The sequence below is a fragment of the Mustela nivalis genome, assembly GCF_964662115.1.
Source record: "Mustela nivalis genome assembly, chromosome: 9".
Taxonomy (NCBI): domain Eukaryota; kingdom Metazoa; phylum Chordata; class Mammalia; order Carnivora; family Mustelidae; genus Mustela; species Mustela nivalis.
In genome coordinates, this window is record NC_139028.1 from 107887706 (window position 1) to 107912700 (window position 24995).

General features: G+C 41.1%; 1 protein-coding gene across 1 annotated transcript; it reads left to right on the forward strand.

Moving 5' to 3' along the window:
- Nucleotides 1–582: 582 nt before the first annotated feature.
- On the forward strand, nt 583–1524 carry LOC309840399 (olfactory receptor 9I1-like; the record flags this gene model as incomplete). The annotated part of the gene is made up of 1 exon (XM_082682445.1): nt 583–1524. One exon carries the CDS (start codon nt 583–585, stop codon nt 1522–1524), a length of 942 nt encoding a protein of 313 aa, XP_082538571.1.
- Nucleotides 1525–24995: the final 23471 nt, after the last annotated feature.

A 24995-nucleotide genomic window follows, 5' to 3' on the forward strand; every position in this document is an offset into this window, starting at 1 on the left:
ATTTAGAGAAAATAATTCTAAGTGTGTGAGGCAGACCATGTGCTAGGAATGGTACATCTCTTATGTTCTTTACAGTAGTACCGTGACTTGGCATTGACATGCCTCTTATGCCATCAAGGGGAGAGGTTCGGAGAGATGAATTAACTAGTTCAAGGTCTCAAGGGATTTGACCTTCGGTCTTTTTCAAAGTCCATGTACTTAAAATTATACCGACAGGGTTTCTCCAATGAAGGGATGTTTTCTGGCTCTGCAGTGAGGCTGAGGAAACTTTCCAATTTGGCACCTGTCAGAAGTTTGGAAATGCCCAAGGAACAGAGTTCTCGGGTCCAGCTTTGCCTCTGCCATGAAATCATGAACTAGTCATTCACCTCTTTGACCCTCATATAATTCTCTCAAGAATGGGATTAACAATATATGCTCAAAGGATTTCCAAAAGATCAAATGAAATAAAGTTTGCAAAAAAATGTAAAGGGCTTGACAAATTTACAAGATTATTATCATTGCTGAGAATGATCCATCACCTTAACTGGTCTTTAATGAGATTTTATTATTATTATTTTTTCAGTAGACAACCCAGGATTCATGGCGGACAATGGAACTGTGGTGACAGAATTCATTCTGCTGGGGTTCCAGCTGCCGACAGGGCTGCAGATGGGCCTCTTCTTCGGCTTTCTGGTCCTCTATGTCATTACCATGGTGGGCAACCTGGGCATGATCATATTGATTCAGAGAGACTCTCGTCTCCAAACCCCCATGTACTTCTTCCTCTGTCATCTTTCCTTCCTGGATGTTTGCTACTCTTCTGTCATCGTCCCTCAGTCTCTTGAGACCTTGGGTACTGATAAGACAGCCATCACCTATGAGCGCTGTGCCACTCAGTTCTTCTTCTTTACCCTCTGTGCTAGCACTGAATGTTTCCTTTTGGCTGTAATGGCCTATGACCGCTATGTGGCTGTGTGTAACCCCCTTCTCTATGCCACTGCCATGACACCACAGACCTGCCTGGGACTGGTGGCTGCGGCCTATGCTGGAGCCATGGTCAATGCTGTGATCCGCACTGGGTGTACCTTCTCGATTTCCTTCTGTAAATCCAACCATGTGGACTTCTTCTTCTGTGACCTCCCACCCCTGCTGAAGCTTGCCTGTAGTGACACCACGTCAAGGGAACGAGTCATCTACCTCTTAGCTTTCTTAGTCATTACAACCAGCATTTCAGTGATTCTGATATCCTACTTTTTCATCATTCAAGCTATTCTGAAGATTCATACAGCAGGTGGCAAAGCCAAGACCTTCTCCACCTGTGCTTCTCACATGACCGCAGTGGCTCTTTTCTTTGGGACACTCATATTCATATACCTGAAAGGTAACATGGGCAAATCTCTTGGGGAAGACAAGATTGTGTCAGTATTTTACACTGTGGTCATCCCTATGCTGAACCCAATGATCTACAGTTTGAGAAACAAGGAAGTGAAGGAGGCTCTGAAGAAAGTTCTCAATGGGATGAAGTTTTCCCAAGTAGACTAAGACTTGAGCTCCATTGACTTAGAAGTTCCTGCAGATCATTCTTCAGGTTTGGCTTCTCTCCTTAGCACATGAACCAGATTTCATGATTACAAAGACATACTGAAGCAAAAAAAAAAAAGAAAAACAAAAAAACATGTAGCTTTGGGTTCCAGCAACTTCTTTATTAGCTCTATGGCCTTCAGCCAGAAATTTTCTGTCCTAGTTTTCATGTCAGTAAAAATTTCTGCCTTGCTATGATTAAAGCCAGGATCAAGAGAGATGGAATGCCAAGGACTTTATAAATAATAACATGCTATAAAATGTAAAATTGATTTTTTTACTTGTCCTGGGTATTGCTGAGTGTTTTATCAGCTATGAATTCAAAAAAATTCAAGCTGCTAAGCTAACTTTTGCATTTGAATAATATAGAACAATAGCTTTTTGTTTACAGGGTGAGGACAGTTACATTCTTTGGTTGTGGGTAGTAGGGTGGAAATCAGCCTTGACCAAAGAAACCTTTTTTCAACATTCAATCATATCCAGGTTAGGTGTTTGTCATAGAAAATACACATAGTGAAGGACAGGAAGGAAAAATAGAGGGGAAAGGAGATGTAAATTGGGAAATGTTCACCTAGAATACACTAGCCTACTTCCCAAGAGAGCGTGGAGGACCAAGACACTGGAGACTAAAAGAAAGATGTAATGATTTGCATTAATTATTAGAAATAATTTGATCTGATGTAGAGCTGAACTGAATCCCACATATAACTTTCTGGAATATTCCTTGATCACCAAAGGTCAGAAGCTCTATTTAATTTCTGAAGGATTTTTCGAGGACCATCTCAAGCTGTTTTCTGTTCTGCAGTCATGAAAACCACTACCTACTTCCATTTCCTGTAGGACATTTACTTTATGGTTAGAAGACAGTTAACTATGAATCTGACTGCCACCTTTTAATGATCTCATATCTGATAGAAATATTACTTGGAAAATGTGTCCGTGGAAATTCCACAATCTTATTCATCAATTCAACAAACATTTACTGTCTACTATGTATCAGACATAACCCTAGGTTCAGGAATATAGAAATAAAAAAGATAGACATGGTTCCTCCTTCATGGAGATTAGAACTTGGGGTACAGGCAGATATAAACCATAACAGTTAACTGATGTTTTTCTGATGTTTTGGAAAGTGGGAAAAAGCAGGACAGGCTACTGTTACACTGTATAGTAGGATTCTGACCTAGTTTGGTGTGGTCAGAAAAGGCTTCCCTGAGGAACTAAGATTTATGTGGAAGCTTAAAGAGTAAGTGTGTCATAATTATAGGTTGAGGAGCTGAGGGAAGCCAGAATGACTGCAGCCTAAGGAGGGGGTCTGAGTGTGAGAGGAAGTTGGAGAACTCAAGAGCAACTGGGTCACAGAGAACCTTGCCGACTCACATAGGGACTTGTGGATTTTACTCCAAGAGTGAGGCATGAAATGATCAGACCCGAGTTGCAAAAAGATCCCTTTGGCTGCAGTGTGATGGGTGGGAATGGGGGCTCATGGCCTGTGGTGGTGGAGATGGAGGGATGCATCCCCCTTTCATCTAAGAAGCAACAAAAAGGGCATCCCAGATGTGGGGTTTGATTTCCGCACAAGACTGTATGCTCTATTCTAAAATACATATTAGGCCAGAGAAAGTTCACAGGTGTGTGACCATGATGTTGGTATAGGACTGATTCTTAGCAAAACAGTGAAATTTGGGAAATATACTTTTGGAGACAACTGCTTTTTCATTGGTATACCTCCCTTCTCTGCCTGGGACCTTCCTTAGGTATACATCAAAATGGCCATCAACTTCTCCCTCTCAAGAGGGCAATACATTTTCACTAACTCCTACTGTGTGCCAGGCTATGTCAACAGGCTGAAGAAATCAACCTTTGCCTGGCTTCTTACATGCTCTAAGTCAGGAAAAGCCTTCAACTTAAAAAATATATAAGTGGGGAGCATGCTATAGAGTGAGGGTGCCATTTTGGTAGTGGTGGGAGCTGCCAACGTGCCTTCCACCCTTTACTTGGTGAAGAGGTCACACGCTGCACATAAATGAATGGCCTTTGATACACACACACAGTATTTGATATAAGTTCAGTTGCTTCAGTGGATGCAAGTAAAATGAGATTTTAGTGTGTTTTAGGGGATCACTTTCTGATTAATGTGAGAAGGCACTGGAAGGAATGGTATTATGGTGAATTTCCACTTGCATATATTAATAAATATATTAAGTAAAAACATTTATTAATTATCTAATGTGTGTCAGATTCTGTGCCAAGAGTGTCTACTTAATCTCATTGACAGGTCTCATTGTTTTTATTTTTTATTTTGTTAGTGAAGTGTAGTTGACATACACTGTTGTATTAGTTTCAGGTGTGTGACACAGTGATTTGACAATTCTATACCTTACTCAGGGATCACCAAGGTAAGTGTAGCCATCATCTGCCACCATGCAACATTATTCCAGTATTATTGACTATATTCTCTGTGCTGTCCTTTATAGCTATGTGACTTGTTTATTTTAAAACTGGAAGTTCATACCTCTTAATCGCCTTTATCTATCTTGCCCATCCCCCACCCACCTCGCTTCTGGCATCCACCAATTTATTCTCTGTATTTGAGTCTGTTTTTTTATTTTTTTTTTGATTCCATATGTAAATGAAGTCATATGGCATTTGTCTTTCCCTGACCTATTTCACTTAGCATAATGCCTTCTAAGTCCATTTATGTTGTCACAAATGGCAAAATGTCTTTTTTTTTTTTAAGATTTTATTTATTTATTAGACAGAGATCACAAGCAGGCAGAGAGGCAGGCAGAGAGAGAGGAGGGGAAGCAGGCTCCCCTCTGAGGAGAGAGCCCGATGTGGGGCTCGATCCCAGGACCCTGGGATCACTACCTGAGCTGAAGGCAGAGGCTTTAACCCACTGAGCCACCCAGGCGCCCCAAAATGTCCTTGTTTTTTATGGCTGAGTAAAATTCTGTTGTATATATGTAGCACTTCCTTTTTATCCATTCATTTATTGATGGATGCTTGGATTGTTTCCATACCTTGGCTGTTATAGATAATGCTGCAATAAACATAAGGGGGCACATATCTTTTTGAATTAGTGTTTTCCCTTTCTTTGGGTTAATAGCCAGCACTGGAATTTTTAGATTGCATGTTATTTCTATTTTTAATTTTTCTGAGGCAACTCCATACTGTTTTCTTCATTGGCTGCACCAATTTTTTGCCTTCCCACCAACAGTGAATGAGGGTTCCTTCTTCTCCACATCCTTGTCAACACTTGTTCTTTCTTGTCTTTTCGATTCTAGCTATTCTCACTAGAATAGGTGTGAGGTGTGAGGCGATATCTCTCTGTCGTTTTGATTTGCATTTCCATGATGATGAATGATAGTGAGCATATTTTCATATGTCTGTTGGCCATCTGTATGTCTTCTTTGGAAAAATGTCTATTCAGGTTCTTTGCCCATTTTAACCAGATTACTTGTTTTTGTGTGTGTGTTGAGTTGCATAAATTCTTCATATATTTTGGATATTAATCTCTTATTGAATATATCATTTGCATATGTCTTCTCCCACTTCGTAGGTTGTCTTTTTGTTTTGTTGATAGTTTCCTTGACTGTTCAAAGCTGTATATTTTGGTGTAGTCTCAATAGTTCCTTTTTGGTTTTGTTTCCTTTGCTTGAGGAAACAAATCGAGAAAAATGTTTCCGTGGCCAATGTCAAGTAAATTAGTGCCTGTGTTTTCTTCTAGGAGTTTTATGGTTTCAGGTCTCACATTTAGGTCTTTAATCCATTTTGAATTCACTTTTGTTCATGGTATGAGAAAGTGATCCAGTTTCATTCTTTCCCTGTGGCTGTCCAGTTTTCCCAATGCCATTTGTTGAAGAGACTGTCTTTTCCCCATTGTATATTCTTTCCTTCTTTGTCATAGATTAACTAACCATGTAAGTGTAGGGTTTTTTATCCTATTCCATTGACCTATGTGTCTATTTTTGTGCCATCACCATACTGTTTTGAGTACCCAGATTTTTTTTTAAAGATTTTATTTATTTATTTGACAGAGAGAGATCACAAGTAGGCAGAGAGGCAGGCAGAGAGAGAGAGAGAGGAGGAAGCAGGCTCCCTGCTGAGCAGAGAGCCAGACGCGGGGCTTCATCCCAGGACCCTGAGATCACGACCCGAGCTGAAGGCAGCAGCTTAACCCACTTAACTCCAGGTGCCCCTTGAGTACCCAGATTTGTCATATATCTTGAAATCTAAGTTTGTGATACCTCTAGCTTTGATTATCTTTCTCAAGACTGGCTATTTAGGGTCTTTTGTGGTTCCCAACAAAATTTATTATTATTTGTTCTAGTTATGTGAAAAATGCTATTGGTATTTTGATAGAGATTGCATTCAATCTCTAGATTTCTTTGGGTAGTATGGAAATTTTAATAATATTAATTATTCCAATCCACAAGCATGGTATATCTTTCCATTTGTTTTTATTATCTTCAATCTCTTTCATCAATGTCCTATCATTTTCAGAGCACAGGTCTTTCACCTCCTTGGCCAAATTTATTCCTAGGTATTTTATTATTTTTGTTGCAATTATAAATGGGATTGTTTTCTTAATTTCTCTTTCTGCTACTTTATTACTAGCATATAGAAGCACTACAGATTTCTGTATATTAATTTTGCATCCTGTAGCTTTACCAGATTTATTTGTTCCAATTTTTTTTGAGTCTTTATGGTTTTCTAGGTACAATATCACGTCATTTGCAAATAGTGACAGTGTTACTTCTTCCTTATCAATTTGGGTGTCTTTTATTTCTTCTTCTTTTGGTCTAGGACTTCCAGTACTATGTTGAATAAAAGTGGCAAGAGTGGACATCCTTGTCTTGTTCTTGATTTGTCTCATTTTGAAAATAGACTACACGTAATCTTTTAAGAATTAGATCCTCTGAAGGCTGATTTTATGCATCAATTTTGACTGGGTCACAGGGGGCCCAGATATTTGGCTAAACATTATTACTGGCATATCTGTGAGGATTCTTCCAGAAGATATTTGCGTTTGAATCAGTGGGCCCTAGAAAGCAAGTTGCCCTCCCCTAAATGAATGGACATCATCCAGTTCTTTGAGTCTTGAATAGAACAATAGGGAGAGGAAGGGAGAATCCATTTTCCTTTCTCTGCCTGACTGCTTGACCTGGGACAGCAGTTTTCTTCTATATTTGGACTGGGATTCACACCGTTGGCTTCCTTGGTTCTCAAGCTTCAAACTGAATTACCCCCCTGCTTTCCCTGGGTCTACTGGATTGTTTTAGCTTCCATGTAAGGATCCACATGAGCCAATTACTTATGATAAATCTCCTTTCATGTCATAAACAGATCACCTTCAAAAGTTTCCTATCACCCTCTTTATTATTATTATTATTATTATTTTGTGATGAGAATGCTTAACATAAGATCAAACCTTTTAACAAATTTTAAATATACATTATAGACTGTGGTGATAGTTTCACTGTCACAGACTACCATGAAGTGGCTTAAGAAAATTCTTCGTAGGAGATTATCCTGAATGAAATAAGTCAGCAGAGAGAGCCAATTATCACATGGCCTCCCTTACTTGTGGAGCATAAGAAATAACATGGAGGACATTGGGTGAAGGAGAAGAGAAGTGAGTTGGGGAAAATCGGAGGGGGAGATGAACCATGAGATACTGTGGACTCTGAGAAAAAAACTGAGGGTTTTGGAGGGGAGGGGAGTTGGGGGTTGGGAGATCCTGGTGGTTGGTATTAAGGAGGGCATGTATTGCATGGAGCACTGGGTGTAGTGCATAAACAATGAATATTGGAATGCTGAAAAAATTAAGTAAAATTTTAAAAAATGTCAGAAAAAAATTTAAAAAATGGGTGAAAAAAAGGAAAAAGGAAAAATCATGATATATATAGATGTATATATATTTATATATATCTCCTGTTGGTTCTGTATCTTTAGAGAAACCTGAGAAATAAAATCCAGTTGGTAACTGGGGAACTGTTTTCTTTTTATCCCCTTCAGCTTCTAAGTATACATTTTTTTTTTTTTTAAGGCACTGGGTTTGGAATAAGTTTTCAGCTATTATACTTTCTACCAAAAATGATATAGAAAAGATGAAGAAAGTGGACCTTCAGACTTTGAATGGATCCATTTAACTCAATACATCAAGAGACCAAAGTGTTATATTTGTCTCATCATTTAGTATCTCAAAAGCAGTTGTCACCAAGACAGCAGTGTAGGAGACCCCACAAAGACCAATAATTAGGCAAATATCCATGAACAAAACAGCCCTGGGAAAGCACATGAAATCCACTTCAGCAAAACAGTGGAACAACAAAAAAATCTGAGAACAGTCCCACAAGTAGGGAAAGAAAAACAGCTTCATTTTCCTTGCTTCATTCCATCCCTCATGCTGGTACTGTTCAGTGTCGAGAGGGAGCTTCCCACCTAGAAAAAGTTCCCCTCACCAAGGAATGGGAGATTGGAGTGGATGGCCAGTGTCTTCAGTCTTCCAGGGCAAGGCACAGTGGACTCACTTGGTTTTACCCACCCAGAGATGCCTATGAACGAGGAAGCAGAGTGGGGGCTACCAGAATTAGCTACACAGTGAAAGAAACTGTGGTTCTCAGTGACCTGCTCTGCAAAGGAATCTAGCAGTTTTCACCACGGAAGAAACCAACCGCCAGCGTAGTTGTGGATCCCATCCAGATTTCACTGGTTTTCACCCGATAGGTTTTCGTGTTTGCAGATGTCAGCCACCGGAGCTCCTCCTACTTCTTCATTCCTGCCTTCTCTGTACAAGCAGCCAACCCAGGTCTCCCTGGCTGAGTGAGTGCAAAATTCTAGCTTAGGCCCCCACAACCAACCCTCACTACCATGTGTGCAGTCAAGACTAGCCCCTCTATCTGTGCACTTACACTCTCACAGCCTAACTCTTGTCACTGGCCTTTACTACTGTGCACGTGCCCACCATGAGACTCTGTAGCCCCAAGGAACACAATGACAGCCAGGGCCTTTGACACCAGAAGCAAAGGCAAAAAGCAAAAAATCTACAAGTGAGCCTACATCAGACTTAAAAGCTTCTGCATAGCATAATAAATGAACAGCAAAATGAGAAGGCACCCTATGGATGGGAGAAACTACTGACAAACCATGTGTCTGATAAGGGGTTAGTATCCAAAATATATAAAGAACTCATACAATTTGATAGCAATAAAACAAATAATTCAATTAAAAATGGGTAGAGGACCTGAATAGGTATTTTCCCTAAGAAAACATACAAATGGGGGGCGCTTGGGTGGCTCAGGGGGTTAAAGACTCTGCCTTCAGCTCAGGTCATGATCTCAGGGTCCTGGGATCGAGCCCTGCATTGGGCTCTCTGCTCAGCAAGGAGCCTGCTTCCTCCTCTCTCTCTCTGCCTGCCTCTCTGCCTACTTGTGAGCTCTGTCTGTCAAATAAATTAAAGAAAAAAAATCTTAAAAAGAAAAGAAAGAAAACATACAAATGGACAACAGATATGTAAAAACAAGGTCATAGTGATGCTCAGTGTAACTAACCATAAGGGAAATGCATATCAAAACCACAAGGAAATGCTGCCTCACATTTGTTAGAATGGCTACTCCCAAGAAGGAAAGAGAAAACAAACGTTGGTAAGGTTGTGGAGAAAAGGGAATCCTTGTGTACTGTTGGTGGGAACATAAACTGGTACAACCACAATGGAAAACAGTAGGGAGGTTCCTCAAAAGATTAAAAATAGAACTACTGTGCAAACCAGCAATTCCACTTTTGGGTATTTTATCTAAAAAAAAAATGAAATTGGGATATTTAAGAGATATCGACATTCCCATATTTATTGCAGCATTATTCACAATAGTCCAAACAAGGAAAGAACCCAAGTGTTTGTGGATAGATGAATGGGTAAAGAAAATGTAGCGCGCACACACACACAGGAATATTATTCTGCCATAAAAAAGGGAAACAAATCTCACTTTCTGTAAGCACGTGGATGAACCTAGAAGTTATCATGCTAAGTGAAATAAGTCAGACAGAAAAAGACAAATGCTATAGGACCTTATTTTTATGTGCAATCTAAAAAGTCAAACTTATGGAAACAGAGAGTAGATTGATGGTTACCAGAGGCTGGAGGATGGGAAAATGAGGAGATAAAGGTCAAAAGATACAAACTTTCCAACATAAGCTGAGTAAGTTCTGGATCTGATGAACCTCATGGTGACTATAGTTAACAGTGTTGTATCGTATGCATGAAAGTTGCTATGAGAGTAAATCTTTGCGCCATAAAAACAAAACAACAACAAAATGGTATTTATGTGAGGTGAAAGGTGTGTTAACCAACCTCATTGTGGTGAACGTGTCACAGCACATTTGTGCATGAAATCATCACATGGCATACCTTAAACCTACACAGTGTTACATGTTAATTACATCTCAATAAAACCGGGGGGAGAGACAATACCAATATTTTAAATGCGATTTCCGGGTGCCTGGATGACTCAGTGGGTTAAAGCCTCTGCCTTCAATTCAGGTCATGATCTCAGGGTCCTGGGATCGAGCCCCACATCGGGCTCTCTGCTCAGCAGGGAGCCTACTTCTCCCTCTCTCTCTCTCTCTGCCTACTTGTGATCTCTGTCAAATAAATAAAATCTTTAAAGAAATGTGATGTCCATTTTTCACATATATTAATTTGAAATGTAGATCTGAAGCCACATTAACTAGATTAGCACATAAGGGCATGGGTGTAGAGTAGAACTGTGAAGCATAACCCACATGGCACACAATCTTGGTCCTTCAGTTCAAGTGAACATTTTAATATTTGCTTTTGTGTATGGGTGTGGATATCATCTGGGAGAGCTGTAACGCTTTGGCTAAGATCAACAACAACCACAAAAAATTCCTTTTTTGTTATGAACATCAATAGAGGGGAGAGAAAATACTTCTCAGATTTCTTTCTCTGCCCCCTTCTTCACATACTACTGGTCTAACCTTCAAGGAAGGGAAAGTGCTTTCATCACAGCCCTGTGCACATGACCACAAGAACAAAGTAGCACAAGTCTGAACATCATCACCTGCCATGGGTCTCCCATACCCTTTTGGCAGCAGCAGGGGCAGAAAGCAAAAAGAGGATGCATTTTGGCTAAAAGGTTTTTTGGGTAACAGAGTTCAAAGAAGGTAAGACAGCTCTAGGCTCTGAATCTCACTTTGCCTGATGCTGAATCAAACCTCAAAGAATATTTTCTCCTCAACCTTACTTAGATATACAGTGAGAAGGATAAATGACCTGAGAAATTTGGGAAAGCTCATAGAAGTTGAAAGGAAAGTAGCCTGCCTGCTTCCCTGTGGTGCACCTGCTGGGTTGTTCGTGAAGACCAAGATGCTTGGTAGACACTGTAAGGTTCATCCTTTGAATACTATTGGGGAAGATGGTCTCAGCTGTTTGCACTCATCTCTTCTTCAAAACCCATGAACTATTCTGGAAATTGTGCAAAAGAACATCGTGTCTTTTTCTTTTTCTCAACATATCTTTATCCTCATATAAAGCATAATAGTGCAAAGACAAACATTTAAAAAAGATATCAATAGCAATAACAAGTGCATTTTTTCTTGTAATGGGATGAGTATCTGAACTCTTTCTAATTCAAGCCTTTTAGGAAATTTGTTTATTTGGATTTTCAATTAATTAATTAATTAGTTTTTATTTAAATTCAAATAGCCAACATATAGTACATCATTAGTTTCAGATGTAGAGTTCAGTAATTCATCAGTTGCCTATAATACCCTTATGTTATATGTACTTATCACATCATGTGCCTTCCTTAATGCCCATCACCCAATTACCCCATCCCTCCACCTATGTCTCCTCCAGCAGTCCTTAGTTTCTTTCTCATAATTAAGAGTCTCTCCTGGTTTGTCTTCCTCTCTGATTTTTTTCCCATTGTTTTCCCCTCCTTTCCTGTATGATCCTCACCACCATTTCCTTTATTCCTTATATTGTGAAATTGTGAAATTTCTTATATTGTGAATTATATTGTGAATTGTGAAATCTCTCTGATTGACTTTTTCACTCAGTATAATATCATCCAGATCTGTCCACATTGATGTAAATGGTAATATTTCATCCTGATAGCTGAGTTAATATTTATATATATGAATATGAATATATATATCTATATATATCTCACATCTTCTTTATCCATTCATCTGTTGATGGATATTTGGGCTCGTTCCACAGTTTGGTTATTGATGCACATTGCTGCTATGAACATTGGGGTGCATGTGCCCCTTTGGATTACTACATTTGTATCTTTGAAGTAAATACCCAGTAATGCATAGCTGGGTCACAGGGTAACTCTATTTTTAGCTTCTTCAGGAACCTCCGTGCTGTTTTCCAGAGTAGCTGTACTAGCTTGCATTCCCACCAACAGTGTAAGAATCCATCAAAATCCTAGAGGAGAACAGAGGCAGCAACCTCTTTGACCTCTGCTGCTCTGAGTTTGACTGTGTTAAATGATTCCATATGCATGGAATCATGCAGTATTTGTCCTTCCACGACTGGCTTATTCCACTCAGCATAATGTTCTCTAGGTTTATCCATGTCGTTGCATATGGCTGGACTTCCTCCTTTTTGAAAGACTGAGTAGTATTCTATTGTGTGTAGATACAACATTTTCTCTATCCATTCAACTGTTGATGGACATTTAGGTTGTTTCCATATCTGGGCTTCTGTGAACAATGCTGTTATGAAAATCAATGTACTAAATATTTATTCAAGTCCCTGTTTCATTTCTATTGGGTATACACCTAGGTGTGGAATTGCTGGATCATATGGCAAATCTATGTTTAACTTTTTGAGGAACCACTTGCTGTTTTCACAGTGGCGGCGCTATCTACATTCCTACCAGTAATGCACAAAGGTTTCAATTTTTCCATATCCAGGCCAACACTTGTTATTTTCACTTCTGTTTTTATTTTTTAATTTTTTAATTTTTAATTTTTTATAAACATATATTTTTATCCCCAGGGGTACAGGTCTGTGAATCGCCAGGTTTACACACTTCACAGCACTCACCATAGCACATACCCTCCCCAATGTCCATAACCCCACCCCCCTTCTACCAATCCCCCTCCCCCCAGCAACCCTTAGTTTGTTTTGTGAGATTAAGAGTCACTTATGGTTTGTCTCCCTCCCAAACCCATCTTGTTTCATTTATTGATGGCCATTCATATAGGTGTGAAGTGGTATCCTCATTGTGGTTTTGGTTTATATGACTCTAATGATTAGTGATGTTGAACATCTTTTGGGCCATTTGTATATCTTTTTTGGAGAAATGTCCATACAAGTCCTTTGCTCATTTTAAAATTTGTCATTGAATTGGACATGTTCTTTATAGATTCTGGATTCTATTCTTTTACCAGATATATGACTTGCAAATATTTTTGCCCATTCTGAGGGTTGCCTCTTCACTCTTGATAGTGTCTTTGCATACCTGAAAGTTTTAAATTTGATGAAGTCCAGTTTATGTTTTTTCCTTTGTTGCCTGTCTTCTGGGTGACACATCCAAGAAATCATTGCCAAATCCAATGTCAGGAAGTTGTCCCTAAGTTTTCTTCTCAGAGTTTGTCGTTTTAACTCTTGTGCTTAGGCCTTTGATTCATCCTGAGCTAATTTTTATATATGGTGTAAGGTATGGGTCTAACTTCATTCGTTTGCATGTAGATATCCAGTCTTCCCAGCACCTTTTACTAAAAAGAGGCACTCAACTATTGTTTGCTGAAATCCTTGATTTAATGAGGGAAGATATGGTATAAAAATTCATAGGATTGACAGGAAAGGACTTTCAGTTCATCTTCAGTTCTATCCTTCTGTCTTCTCATATATTTTTGGCTCCTTTTTATTAATGGGGCAAATTAAGCCAGGAATGTTTAACTGATCCCAGGTATTACAGCTGAATAGCATCTGGGTTTTAAAGTTGCCATTGAGATGGTGGTGTTGCATTGTTCACTTTCACAGTTTTGCATTGCCTTGTTTCACTTTTCACAGGTTACATGGGGGAGGAGATGCTCCTCAAGAAGGGAAAGACTATTTGCAAAACTGTTTCCAATAAGAAAAAACAAATAATTCAGTCAGGAAATGGACAGAAGACATGAACAGACACTTCCCCAAAGAAGACACACAAATACATGAAAAAATGCTCCACGTCACTTGCCATTAGGGAAATACAAATCAAAATCACAAACAGATACCACCTTACACCAGCTAAAATGGCTAGGATTAAATAGACAAGAAACAACAGGTGTTGATGTGGATGTGGAGAAAGGGGAACCCTCTTACACTGTTGGTGGGAATGCAAGCTGGTACAGTCACTCTGGAAAACAGCATGGATTTTCCTGAAGAAGTTAAAAATAGAGCTACCCTGTGATCCAGCTACCCTGTGACCCAGTATACCACTACTGGGTATACATCAAAGATACAGATGTAGTCAGAAGAAGGGGCACCTACACCCCTCTGTTCATAGCAGCAATGTCCACAATAGCCAAACTGTGGAAGGAACTGAGGTGTCCTTCAACAGGTGAATGGATAAAGAAGATGTGGTTCATATATACAATAGAATACTACTCATTCATCAGAAAGGATAAATATCCAACATTTGCATCGACATGGTTGGAACTGGAGGGGATTATGCTGAGTGAAATAAGCCAATCAGAGGAAGACAATTATCATATGGTTTCAGTCATATGTAGAATACAAGAAAAAGAGCAGAGGACAATAGGGGAAGGGAGGGAAAACTGAATGGGAAGAACTCAGAGCGGGAGATAAACCATGAGAGACCCTTGACTCCAGGAAACAAATTAAGGGTTGCAGAAAAGGAGTGTGGGAGGATGGGGTAACACAGTGATGGGCATTAAGGAAGGCATGTGATGTGATGAGCCCTGGCTGTTACACTCAACTGATGAATCATTGGACATTATATCAAAAACTAATGATGTACTATATTTTGGCTAATAGAATTTAAAGAAAAAAAAAAGAAAAACGTTTTCAGCATGAGTATTACTTTCACAGTACACAGGGCAGAAGGCAGATCTCCTCTGTTTGTGGCTTGTGGGACTGTACAGACGGAACCATCTCAGGCACTGTCTTAGTTCTGATGTGACTCCATTTCACCAGGCTCTCCAGGTATTTATGTGCCTTTCCCTGTTAGAATCATAATCTACTGTAGGTGAGGGACCGGGTAAAAAGACACTCCTGGACAGTTCAGATTTCTTCTTTATCAGGAACCTTAGCAGGGATACTGTGGAGTTAACCAGATTGTTGTTGAATTTCCTAGGAGAGCTCAGGCAACAGAGATGGGCTGTGTAGATACCCTCCAGGCCAGGAGCACAGTCGTCCCTAGTTCCCTAAATTATAGACTGAGTAGAATCCTCAGGGTTGGTATGAGGGTCCCAGAAGGTGCAGGTGTGAGCTAGTTCTGGAAGCCATGATGGGATGGCGGATAGGTTGGATGAAAGAACAAAGAACAAGAACAATTAAAATAACAGAATCAGTACATCTAAAATGAGTTAATGGCTGTGTTTCCTGCAAAAGGGCCATTTCAGTGTGCCATGAGCAAGCTTGCCAACTCCCCTCCACATTGACAGCTCCAGGGAGTATCACTCCGGAAACACCATGGCCAATATTTACTTAGAAAATATCTCGTTATTTTAATTTGTATTTCTTTCATTATTCATGAGGTTCAGAATTGTCTCATTTGTTTGAATCATTGGTATTTCTTTTGTAAATTTTTTATGTGCTTTCTCAATTGATTTGTAAGAGTAATTTGCATATTGGGGAAATCAGTCCTTTGTCTGTCATCGGCGTGTCGAATATTTTCCCAAGCTTGTCTTTTGGGTATGTTTATGGTACTTTTAGCTTCCAAAAATGTTAAAATTTGATGTAGTTAGATTTATCCATTTTTTCTTTCCCTTTGTAGCTTTGAGGTTTCCTGTTGTGATTAGAAAGGCCTCTTTAAGATAATCACATTACTCACTCCTGTTTTCCCCTGGATTTGTAAAAATTTCATTTTTTTTTTTTTTTTTCATGACTCAATTCTTGGAATCATCTGGAATTTCTTGGGCCCACATCACAGCCCAGGTTTACACGTTCTCTGGGAGATCCTAGGGCAACGCCGCCATCTCCCATCTCTCACACCAACGTGAGCTTCCAGAAGGCAGCCACGGAGCTTGCGCTGTTTGCCTGTACAATGCCAGCGCCTGTTACAGCGCCCCCACCTGGTGAGTGTTTTAGGAAACACTCCTTTCCGTAGTGCATGAGTGGAATTCTGAAAGGTAAAGAGTTGCGCTGAATCTAGGAAGAGGAAAATCGTCATCTCTGGATTTTATACTTCCAAGGAAGTAAAAACGGAGCGGTTCACAGCCAGAAGATTAGAACCTAGTTGGTGAAGGAGCTAGAAACCGAGTTAGACCAGGAACCCGCATGCTTACTTTGGAGAAAACTCAGTGGGGAGCTCTTCCTTTGTCTAGTGTTGAGGAGATGGGATAGGGTCAGTGGAGCTTTGGCTTCTAGAGTTTAAGGAGCTATTCTGGTATGAACTATTGGGAGAGAGTGGATTGTGTTTGCAGGAGGTGAGCTCCTTTTCCCCTAGGGGTGCTCAAGCAGACACTTGCGGGATTTGGGGGGACTGTCATAGAAGATTCAAACACCAAGAGCTAAACAATTGAGTGCTGTGGACTGAAGACAGTTGGGGTGGGGACCTGTGAATGGGAGGGGACCTGTCATGTCAAAGGAGCAACCCCTTGTCAGCTCTAACCAAGTATTGCCATGTGTTGCAACAAGAGTTTTTTTTTTTTTTTCCCAAGAAATGTGCAATCGAATAGTTGAAATGAGAAGCTCCTTGATTTTTAAAATCCTGTATGTAACAAACAAACTTATCTGTTGGCTGGATTTCTCTTGCACCCCACCAGTTTGCAACTCCTGTCTTGGAGGAAAGAGGGATTAGACAGGTAGTAACAAAGCTCCTGCACTAGAAGACCTTTCAAAACTTTTCTAACCTTGGCTGTCTTCCTGAGCTATAAAAATGTGAAGGATTATTAATAGTGCCACTATATCACTAGAACATGACTCAGCATCTGAGAAGAGCAGATAGGCTGGAGGAAGTATTAGGATTTGATGGAAAGAAGAGGGTCTCTGGAATTAGTCTGTTATGTACGGCTTCTCATCATTTCATGGCAATAAATATTAATTGCTGTTAATAAGAGAGGGTGAAGAAGTTACATAAGCAAGTCTGAAGGGGACTGAAAGAGCCAGAAATATTGGAAGTGGCAAGGCAGTGGAGAGAGAAAGAAAGGCAGAGACAGAGAGAGAGAGAGACAGAGACAGAGAGGATGGAGAATGGAAAGCAGCTTGGGGCGGAAACTCCTGTGTGCAGAAAGGGAAAGTAGGAGCTGAAGTCTCCACGCTCAGCCCAGTGGCCTGGACATCCTGCAGACTGTATCAGTCACTAATAAGGTAGTGTTTGGCTTCGCAGTATAAATCAATGCTATAGATTTTTTGGTTCTGTGATGAAGCTGAGAGAGTCTAAAAGGAACAGGAATGGTTACTACCTCCCCATCCAACATGATCACTATGCACCTCCTTATCCATTATTGCGATATTGGCTAAAGGCATGGCCAAGGAGAGATGACACCTGTGCCTGAAAGGACTTCTCACTGGAGCTCCTGACCTTTCTTTCTGGAACCTGTGAAAAAGGAATTCTGGCAAGGAAGTCAGACCCTCCACCTAGCCTTCATCTAGTGTGAAGTCTGACTCCATCTTCGTGTGGCGCTCGGCTCTGTCAGGACCCCTCTCATGCCCACTCAGCCCTGATGCCTGCACCTACATGGGCCATGAGATTCTTAATGTAAACACTGGCCAGGGAGTTCAGGGCCTAGGAGCAGTCCTTAATCAGGGACTACTTGTAGGTGACCTCATCCCTGGGGTAGACCAACTGTGAGGTGTGCTCTGTGGATGTGGCCTGCTCTGGCTTCTTCCCCTTCCCTATCTCTCTTCCTCATGTCTCTACCTGCACTTCCTCAAATCACCTCCCACAGAAATCACTGGCTTGAGAACCTCTATCTCAGGGTCTGATCTGGGGGAAGCACAATCTACCACAGGCAACAAGGAACTTGGTGTCTAGGTGAATCCAGTGGCATTGTAATTCCTGTGTTAGTGGTTGAATTTTGTCTCCAAACCCCAAGGATCTCAAGGTGTGACTTTATTTGAAGACATGGCCCTTACAGAGGAAATCAAGTTAAAATGTTTGTCATATGCAACTTATGAATTGTTGAACACTACATCAAAAACTAACGGTGTACTATATGCTGGCTAATGGAACATAATAAAACAAAAAACAACAACAAAAAAATGAAGTCATTAGAGGGAGCTCTAACCCCAAAACTTGTGTCCTTATGGAAAGGGGAAATTTGGACACAAAGACACATACAAAGGGAAGACTATGGGAAGAGAGAAAGGGAAAAGATGGCCGTCCATAAGCCTGGGACAGGGACCTGGGATAGCCCTTCCTCACAGCCCTCAGAAGGAGCTAACCTGGCTCACCTCTTGATTTTGGATTACTGGGCTCCCTAACTGTGAGGCGATAACCTTTTGTTGATTAAGCTGTTCAGTGTGGGGTACTCGGTTACAGCTATCTTAGCAATCTGCTACCTTTGACTCCTGTCGAGACTTCCTATTGGCCCAAACATTATTCTGAGCATTTTCCGTACATCACCCATAGAAGCTCCACCACAGCCATCTGAGGTAAATACTGATGTTATTTCCCATTTACAGATGAAATGGTGGTGGCAAGGGAAGTTAAGAAAGTGACCCAAAGTCATGCAGATACCCAGGAGCCAAGCTAGAATTGAGCAGTGGCAGTCTGTCTTAAGATGCACACTTTTATTTGTTATGAGGCTCATGTCCCACTGCCCTGGGTTCTTCTGTCAGCTGAGCGGTTATGTGCCTGCTTTAGATTACTTAGATGATGGTGATTTTCAGGTCTTGTATTAGCGAGGTTCTCCAAAGAAACACAAACAATAGAATCTCTATTTATCATCTATTTATCTATTCCACCTATTATCTGTCTGTCATCTAGCTAGCTATCATCTATCTATCTATCTATCTATCTATCTATCTATGACCTATTTACCTCTCATCTCTATCTGTCTACCTATCTATCATCTACCTGATTTTTTTTAAAAGGGGATTGTGGAGGAGTCAGTCTAAAATCGCAAAGCAGGCCAGCAGACTGGAGACCCAGGGGGGAACTGATGATGTAGTCCTCAGTCTGAAGGCAGTGTGGAGGCACAGCTCCTTCTCTTTTGGGAAACCTATTTTTTTTTTCTCTTATGGCCGTCAGCTGATTGGACGAGGCCCTCCCACATTATGGAGCATCCTCTGCTTTACTCAGTCTACTGATTTAAGTGGTAATCCCATCTAAAAAACACCTTCCCAGTAATATTTTGATTAAGCAGCTGGTGCCATAGCTTAGCCAGCTGACAGTTAAAATGGACCATCTCAGCTTCCTTGAAGATTGTGTGACCCAGCAGTGACTCCTAAGTCAGTGCTCACTCTCAGGGTCATGCAAGTGCAGAGTCAGTGCCTGAACCTGAGAATGAGCGCCTCTTTAAACTCTGGGCACCTCACTGGCTTCACCCCGCTCCTGGCCGGGCTGTATACTTAGAAGCCAAGATTGTGTCTCCGAGCTGGGTCTTTTTGCAATAGGTTGGTCAGGGAGTCCGACAGACCCAGGTTTGAATCTTGCCTTCTTCATTCCCATCAGATCTCAGACAAGTGGCACAATCATTCTGAGCCTGTTTCCTCAGCTGTGGAATGGGGGCAGTAACATCCCTTGCTTTCCAGGGATGTAATGAGGTAAGGTGGTATCGACTCAGACATTAAGAGGAAGAAGAGTATGATTTGTTATGGCAAGCTCTTTTTATTATTATAGAGAAGTTAATTTTTAAGCGTTTGTTGTGAGTTGAGGATATGAAAGGGACAAGTTTTACCTTTACTTTTGCATTATTTGATGCCTAGTCTTGAGGGGCAAAACCAGAAACTCTCCCCTATTTGGCTTTTCCCCTTTCTGGCTATCTGTCAGCTCTAGCTAACATTATCTTAGCTACAGGATCAACTTTAATTCCAATACAGACTCCTTAGTTTCTCTTCTCTCTGCCAGAATTTAGGAACAATTTTGCTTATAAACCTCCAGTCATACTGATTGTGTGTAGCTAAGAGACCCAGTATAAACAGAAGGCGTAACCACACATAAATGGCTGAGAAATTAAAAATAATTGTAAGCACGTTGAAAAACTATTTTTATAATCCGTACGGTTGGAGGACAGTTGTACTATCTCCAAATATTTGTCCCATTTGCTATGTCTTGGTGCCTGGAATTCTCACAGAACTACTTAATCTTTTGAGTAAAGCTACAAGGACCTTGGCTGACATTCACTTGTTTTTAAGAGAGAATAAAACTCTGAGCCAATGATCTCTTTACAGGCAAGAGTAATTCCTTTACATAGTCCCTAAGGAGAACAGAAAGCCTTTATTGAACCAAACAGAGGACAGGAAGGTTTTGGTAAAAGGTGGTGGCGGCAGCTGGGCAACATCAAGAATAACACAGATCTCTAGATGTTTCCAGGAGGGAAGACCAGCGATTGGGGAGGGCGGTGCAGTGGGCCATCGCTGGATACTTTGGGAGGGTCACATTCGGGTCTTCAGACTTGGGAGATGGGGAGATGACAGGAAGCTCCCAAGTCTATCTGCTGGGTCCCAAAGCAACCACACTCTCCATATCCTCGGGGGTCATGTCCAAGCTGGTCTGAGTTTGGGAATGTCATTTCTTTGGCTTTTCTGTTCAGTGAGCTTCCTTTATCAATGTCTCTTCCAACTGTGACTTGCAATAGGAAAGCTCTTCTGGCACATTCTCTCTCAGTCCATTATCCACCTCTGCCACTCCTTTTCTCCCAACTCAGGAAATTCCATTCAGTCTGCCCTGTGCCTGGGCTCCTGGCCCTTCCCTCCCTGACCCACGGCAGTCTGCACTGAAGCTCAGCAGGACCACTCACTTCCTCCTTTCTCTGTTCTCCATGGGTCTCCATTCATTCTACCATCTTGGCCCAGAGTATTTTCTTTTAATTAAATTTTTTATTTTTTTTAGAAATATATAATGTATTTTTATCCCCAGGGGTACAGGTCTGTGCATCGCCAGGTTTACATACTTCACAGCACTCACCATAGCACATACCTTTCCCAATGTCCATAACCCCACCCCTCTCTCCTGACGGCCCAGAGTATTTTTTTAAAAAGTGCCTGTGTCCTTGGCTGGACTGATCCTGTTTTAACACAGTCTCTGCATGCAGTCGGTACTGTGTTAACGTATTTATTACTTGAATGCAGTTAACTTTGCTTTTTCTTACACTTCTGTAGGAACTTCCCCCAGCCTCTGCACCCTGGTGATCTCCTGGCCTCTTTCCTGCAGATATTATTTGATCAGTAGCTCATAACTCTTGTGATTCAATTGCATAAACTGTTTTTTTTTAAAGATTTATTTATTTATTTATTTGAGGAGATGGCGGTGGAAGGACAGATAGACAGGGAGAGAGAGAACCTCCAGCCGACTTCCCCTCTGAGCACAGAGCCCAATGCAGGGCTGGAGCTCATAACCCTGAGATCATGACCTGAGCAGAAATCAAGAGTCAGACACTCAATAGACTGAGCCACTCAGGTGCCTTGGAATAAACACAGCTCTACTAGGTGCGAGATGTTGTGGTCAGTTAGGAGTGAGGGTGGAAGCCTGTCTTTAGACATTTGGTGGTGGTTTCTTCTGGGAGAGGGTTTTGTTCTCAATATATAATGTGTTCTCAGCATATGATACTTGTCTGTAACCACCAGCGTTCTTTTTTTTTTTTTTAAGATTTTATTTATTTATTTGACAGATATCGCAAGTAGGCAGAGAGGCAGGCAGAGAGAGAAGAGGTAGCAGGCTCCCTGCTGAGCAGAGAGCTGGATGTGGGGCTCGATCCCAGGACCCTGGGATCATGAGTCCTGGGATCATGACCCGAGCCAAAGGCAGAGGCTTTAACCCACTGAGCCACACAGCTCCCCCCCACCAACTCCCAGCGTTCTTCATTTTAAAAAGGTTTCTTGAGCCAAGATTCTGTTAACTTGATAATAGCCATGTGCCTTTATTTCATGAAAACAAACATATGCTTCTACAGATAAAGTTGTGCAATCAAGAACACAAATGAAGGTGGTGATGAAGTTTATTCAGGGGGAAATAGTTCTCTAAGAGGTCACTTTATTTAAGTTGCTTAATTTCAAGCCCAGCTAAGGTTGAGTTCTTTCAAATCCTCTGGATTATTAAAATTTTACAGTATTACGATTTCAACTGTAATTGTTGTTTTTTTCATATAGGTTAGGTCTGACTATGGATATTGAATACAGCAATGAACTGAGTTTTATCCCCAGGCCCTTTTGTATGTAAAAGCCCTAATTCCCAGTGTGGTGGAATTTGGAGTAAGGAAGTAATTAAGATTTACTGAAATCACAAGGATAGGGTCCTAATCCAATAGGATCGGTGTCCTTATAAGAAGAGACACCAGAGAGGGCCCCTGGGTGGCTCAGTCGGTTAAACATTGGGCTCACGTCATGATCCCAGTATCCTGGGATCAAGCCCCTCATGAGGGGTTGCCCCTGCTCAGTGGGGAGTCAGCTTCTCCCTCTCCCTAAGCCCATCTCCCCCACTCATGTTTGCTCTCTCTCTTTCTCACTCAAAAATAAATAAATAAAATCTTTTAAAAAGAAGAGATAACGGAGAGCTTGCGTCTCCACCATATCAGGACACAGCAAGAAGGTGGCCATCTGTAAATCAGGAAGAGAGCCCTCATGAGAATCTGACCACGCTGACACTCTGGTCTTGGGCTTCCAGCCTCCAGAACAGTGAGAAAATAAATCCATATTGTTTCAGTCACCCAGTCTGCGGTATTTCGTTCTGGTAGCCCTAGTGGACTGATCTAGATACAGAGTTTGAGGCAAAGGAACCTCTGAGTATTCGCAAGCGATGGTTAACATTTGGCCTCTGTAAATAGAATGGGAATTCTTTACTGGAAAAACAGAACGAATGATCTTAAAGTTAAATTTCATTTTGATGCCAGTAGCACTGCGGCATAAAGAGGAATTTCCTGCAAAGCGTGCTCAGGCTCGGCAAAGGGAGGTTCTACAGGAAATAGACAAGGATGCCTGTTCCTTTAGACTGACTGTTTCAGAACGGTGTTGCCTCTACTGCCAAGGGAAAGAATGATATGGGCATTAGAGAGAGCTGCAAATTAACAGCTTCATCAGGAAGACAGATTTAAGAGAAGACTTTGATCGGTTTTTAGCCTGATTAGTGCTTTCACTTGTTTTCCTTATAAGGATTGATGTGGTCATTGGAAAAGACTCCCATTTATTCTTTAAAAACCATTAATTATGATCCCTTTCTGTATTCATTACTGGGGTAAATAGTCACATTATGGCCTCGAGTCCTGTGCAGAGGGGAGAAGACAGGAGCACTGAGGTAGCGTCTGGAGGTCCCATGGGGTCAGCTGTGACATCGTTTATCCATTGTGGATAATGAATGAATCCACATTTATCCATTAAAGCATTCTTCAGAACTACCTTGTTAGCAATTAGGTCAAGCGTAAAGCTGTAATTCACTCTTTTCTTTGATTCAGATTGGTCTTCTTGGTTGGTGGTATCTTGTGATATCAACAAAAAAAATCCATCTAGTGTCTCTGCTGTATTAAAGGTAGGTAAGTCATGGCCATGTGTTTTATTTTAAATAATAAATAGAGGGCTGAACAAATTGAATAATGTTGTAACAGAGGATATTTTGGAGGCAAGCAAAATTCTCTGAGATTTCTACTATGTCAGTCCATAAGTCCCTCTCTCTGCCTCTCTCTTTGTATATCTATCTTTCTGTCTTCTTCTGTTTGTCTTTTCCTGTCTTGCTCTTACTAGCATCTAGTACGTATCTACCTAGGTGTATATATTGACAGATACAAAGATATACACACATAGTACATATATAATACTTATTTAGTACACATATATGTATCTGTATATATAAAGCGCATATACACATATTATGTATATTTGAAAAATTTTGGTTAATGTCCTGGATAACAGAGCCCTCTCTGATGTAGAGTCAATACCTTATTGTTCCAGGGATGGAATAGCCTATGAAACTATCAGCACATGAGAAATAGGGGAAGGCTCTGGATGAGGGAGAACAGGAAGGGTTGAATTCCCTACAGGATGGAGATACGTCCTTCCAATAACCCGAGAGTCAACCTGATGCTTTGAAATATATGGTTTCAGTTGCTTTTAAGGAGGAGACTAACCCCTGAACATGGCCTGTTCATAACCCTGCATGATCTGGGCTTCCCCAACTCCTCTGTGCTCAATTGGACCTGGCTTCCCCCAGCTGAGCTGAAACCCACCCCTGTCCTTTTGGCCCTAGAGTCCCCACTGCTGGGAATGAGACAGTAAAGCCTCTGATAGCTTTATTATGAGCCCTGGGAGATTCTCCAGTGAAGTGTGATGCAGCAAGAACCTGGATTCTTAACACAGCTTCATAATAGGCATGATTTTGAACCACTACCTCCAGACAGGATCGACTTCTCTTTCCTATGAAAACTATCAAAAGCACAGCAGACCACGGCGGCCACATTCATATCATAGGACCCAAACCTTATCTGAATGTACAGTGCACAACCAACCCAACAGTGTTTCTAGCCAATCGATCCATATTATTTCTCTAGAGGATTTCTAACCAAGAAACACAGGTAATATGGTCAGGGAAATTTTTACAGGGAAATAAAAACTTGGACTGATTTATCACGTGTATGTGAGGGCTGGTGGCCATGTTGAGTCCTCACAAATAGCAGAAGTTGGTTAAAAGAAGGAAATAAGAGTCCTACTGAAGTAGAGGTAAGTCAGACCATGCAACCCTGAGACATGAGACATGGTTTTGGTTCCCAGTGGCTTCTGGAGCCCACTTCCCATGAGGTCTGACCACAGTTTGGCTCTCATGTCCATGAAATAGCCTATTTTGTTATTACAATAAATTTCCCTGGAATAGGAGTGGCCACCTGACTCAAGTGGGACCATTTGGGGACCCTTCTGCAGGAATTTGAAATTGCAGCCATGAAAGCCTGGTAATATGGTCAGTATGTATGATTGGGAGTTGTGGTTGGCTGTATGCTGTCATATGGACTGAGTTACAAAGGAAACCATTCTTCAGGGGGAGAGAAATTGGAAGTTGATGTGTAGAGAAGCAGAGATGAGAGATGAAGAACACTGTCCATTTAGTTATTGCAAAAACCCTACTTGGGTTTTTTATCAT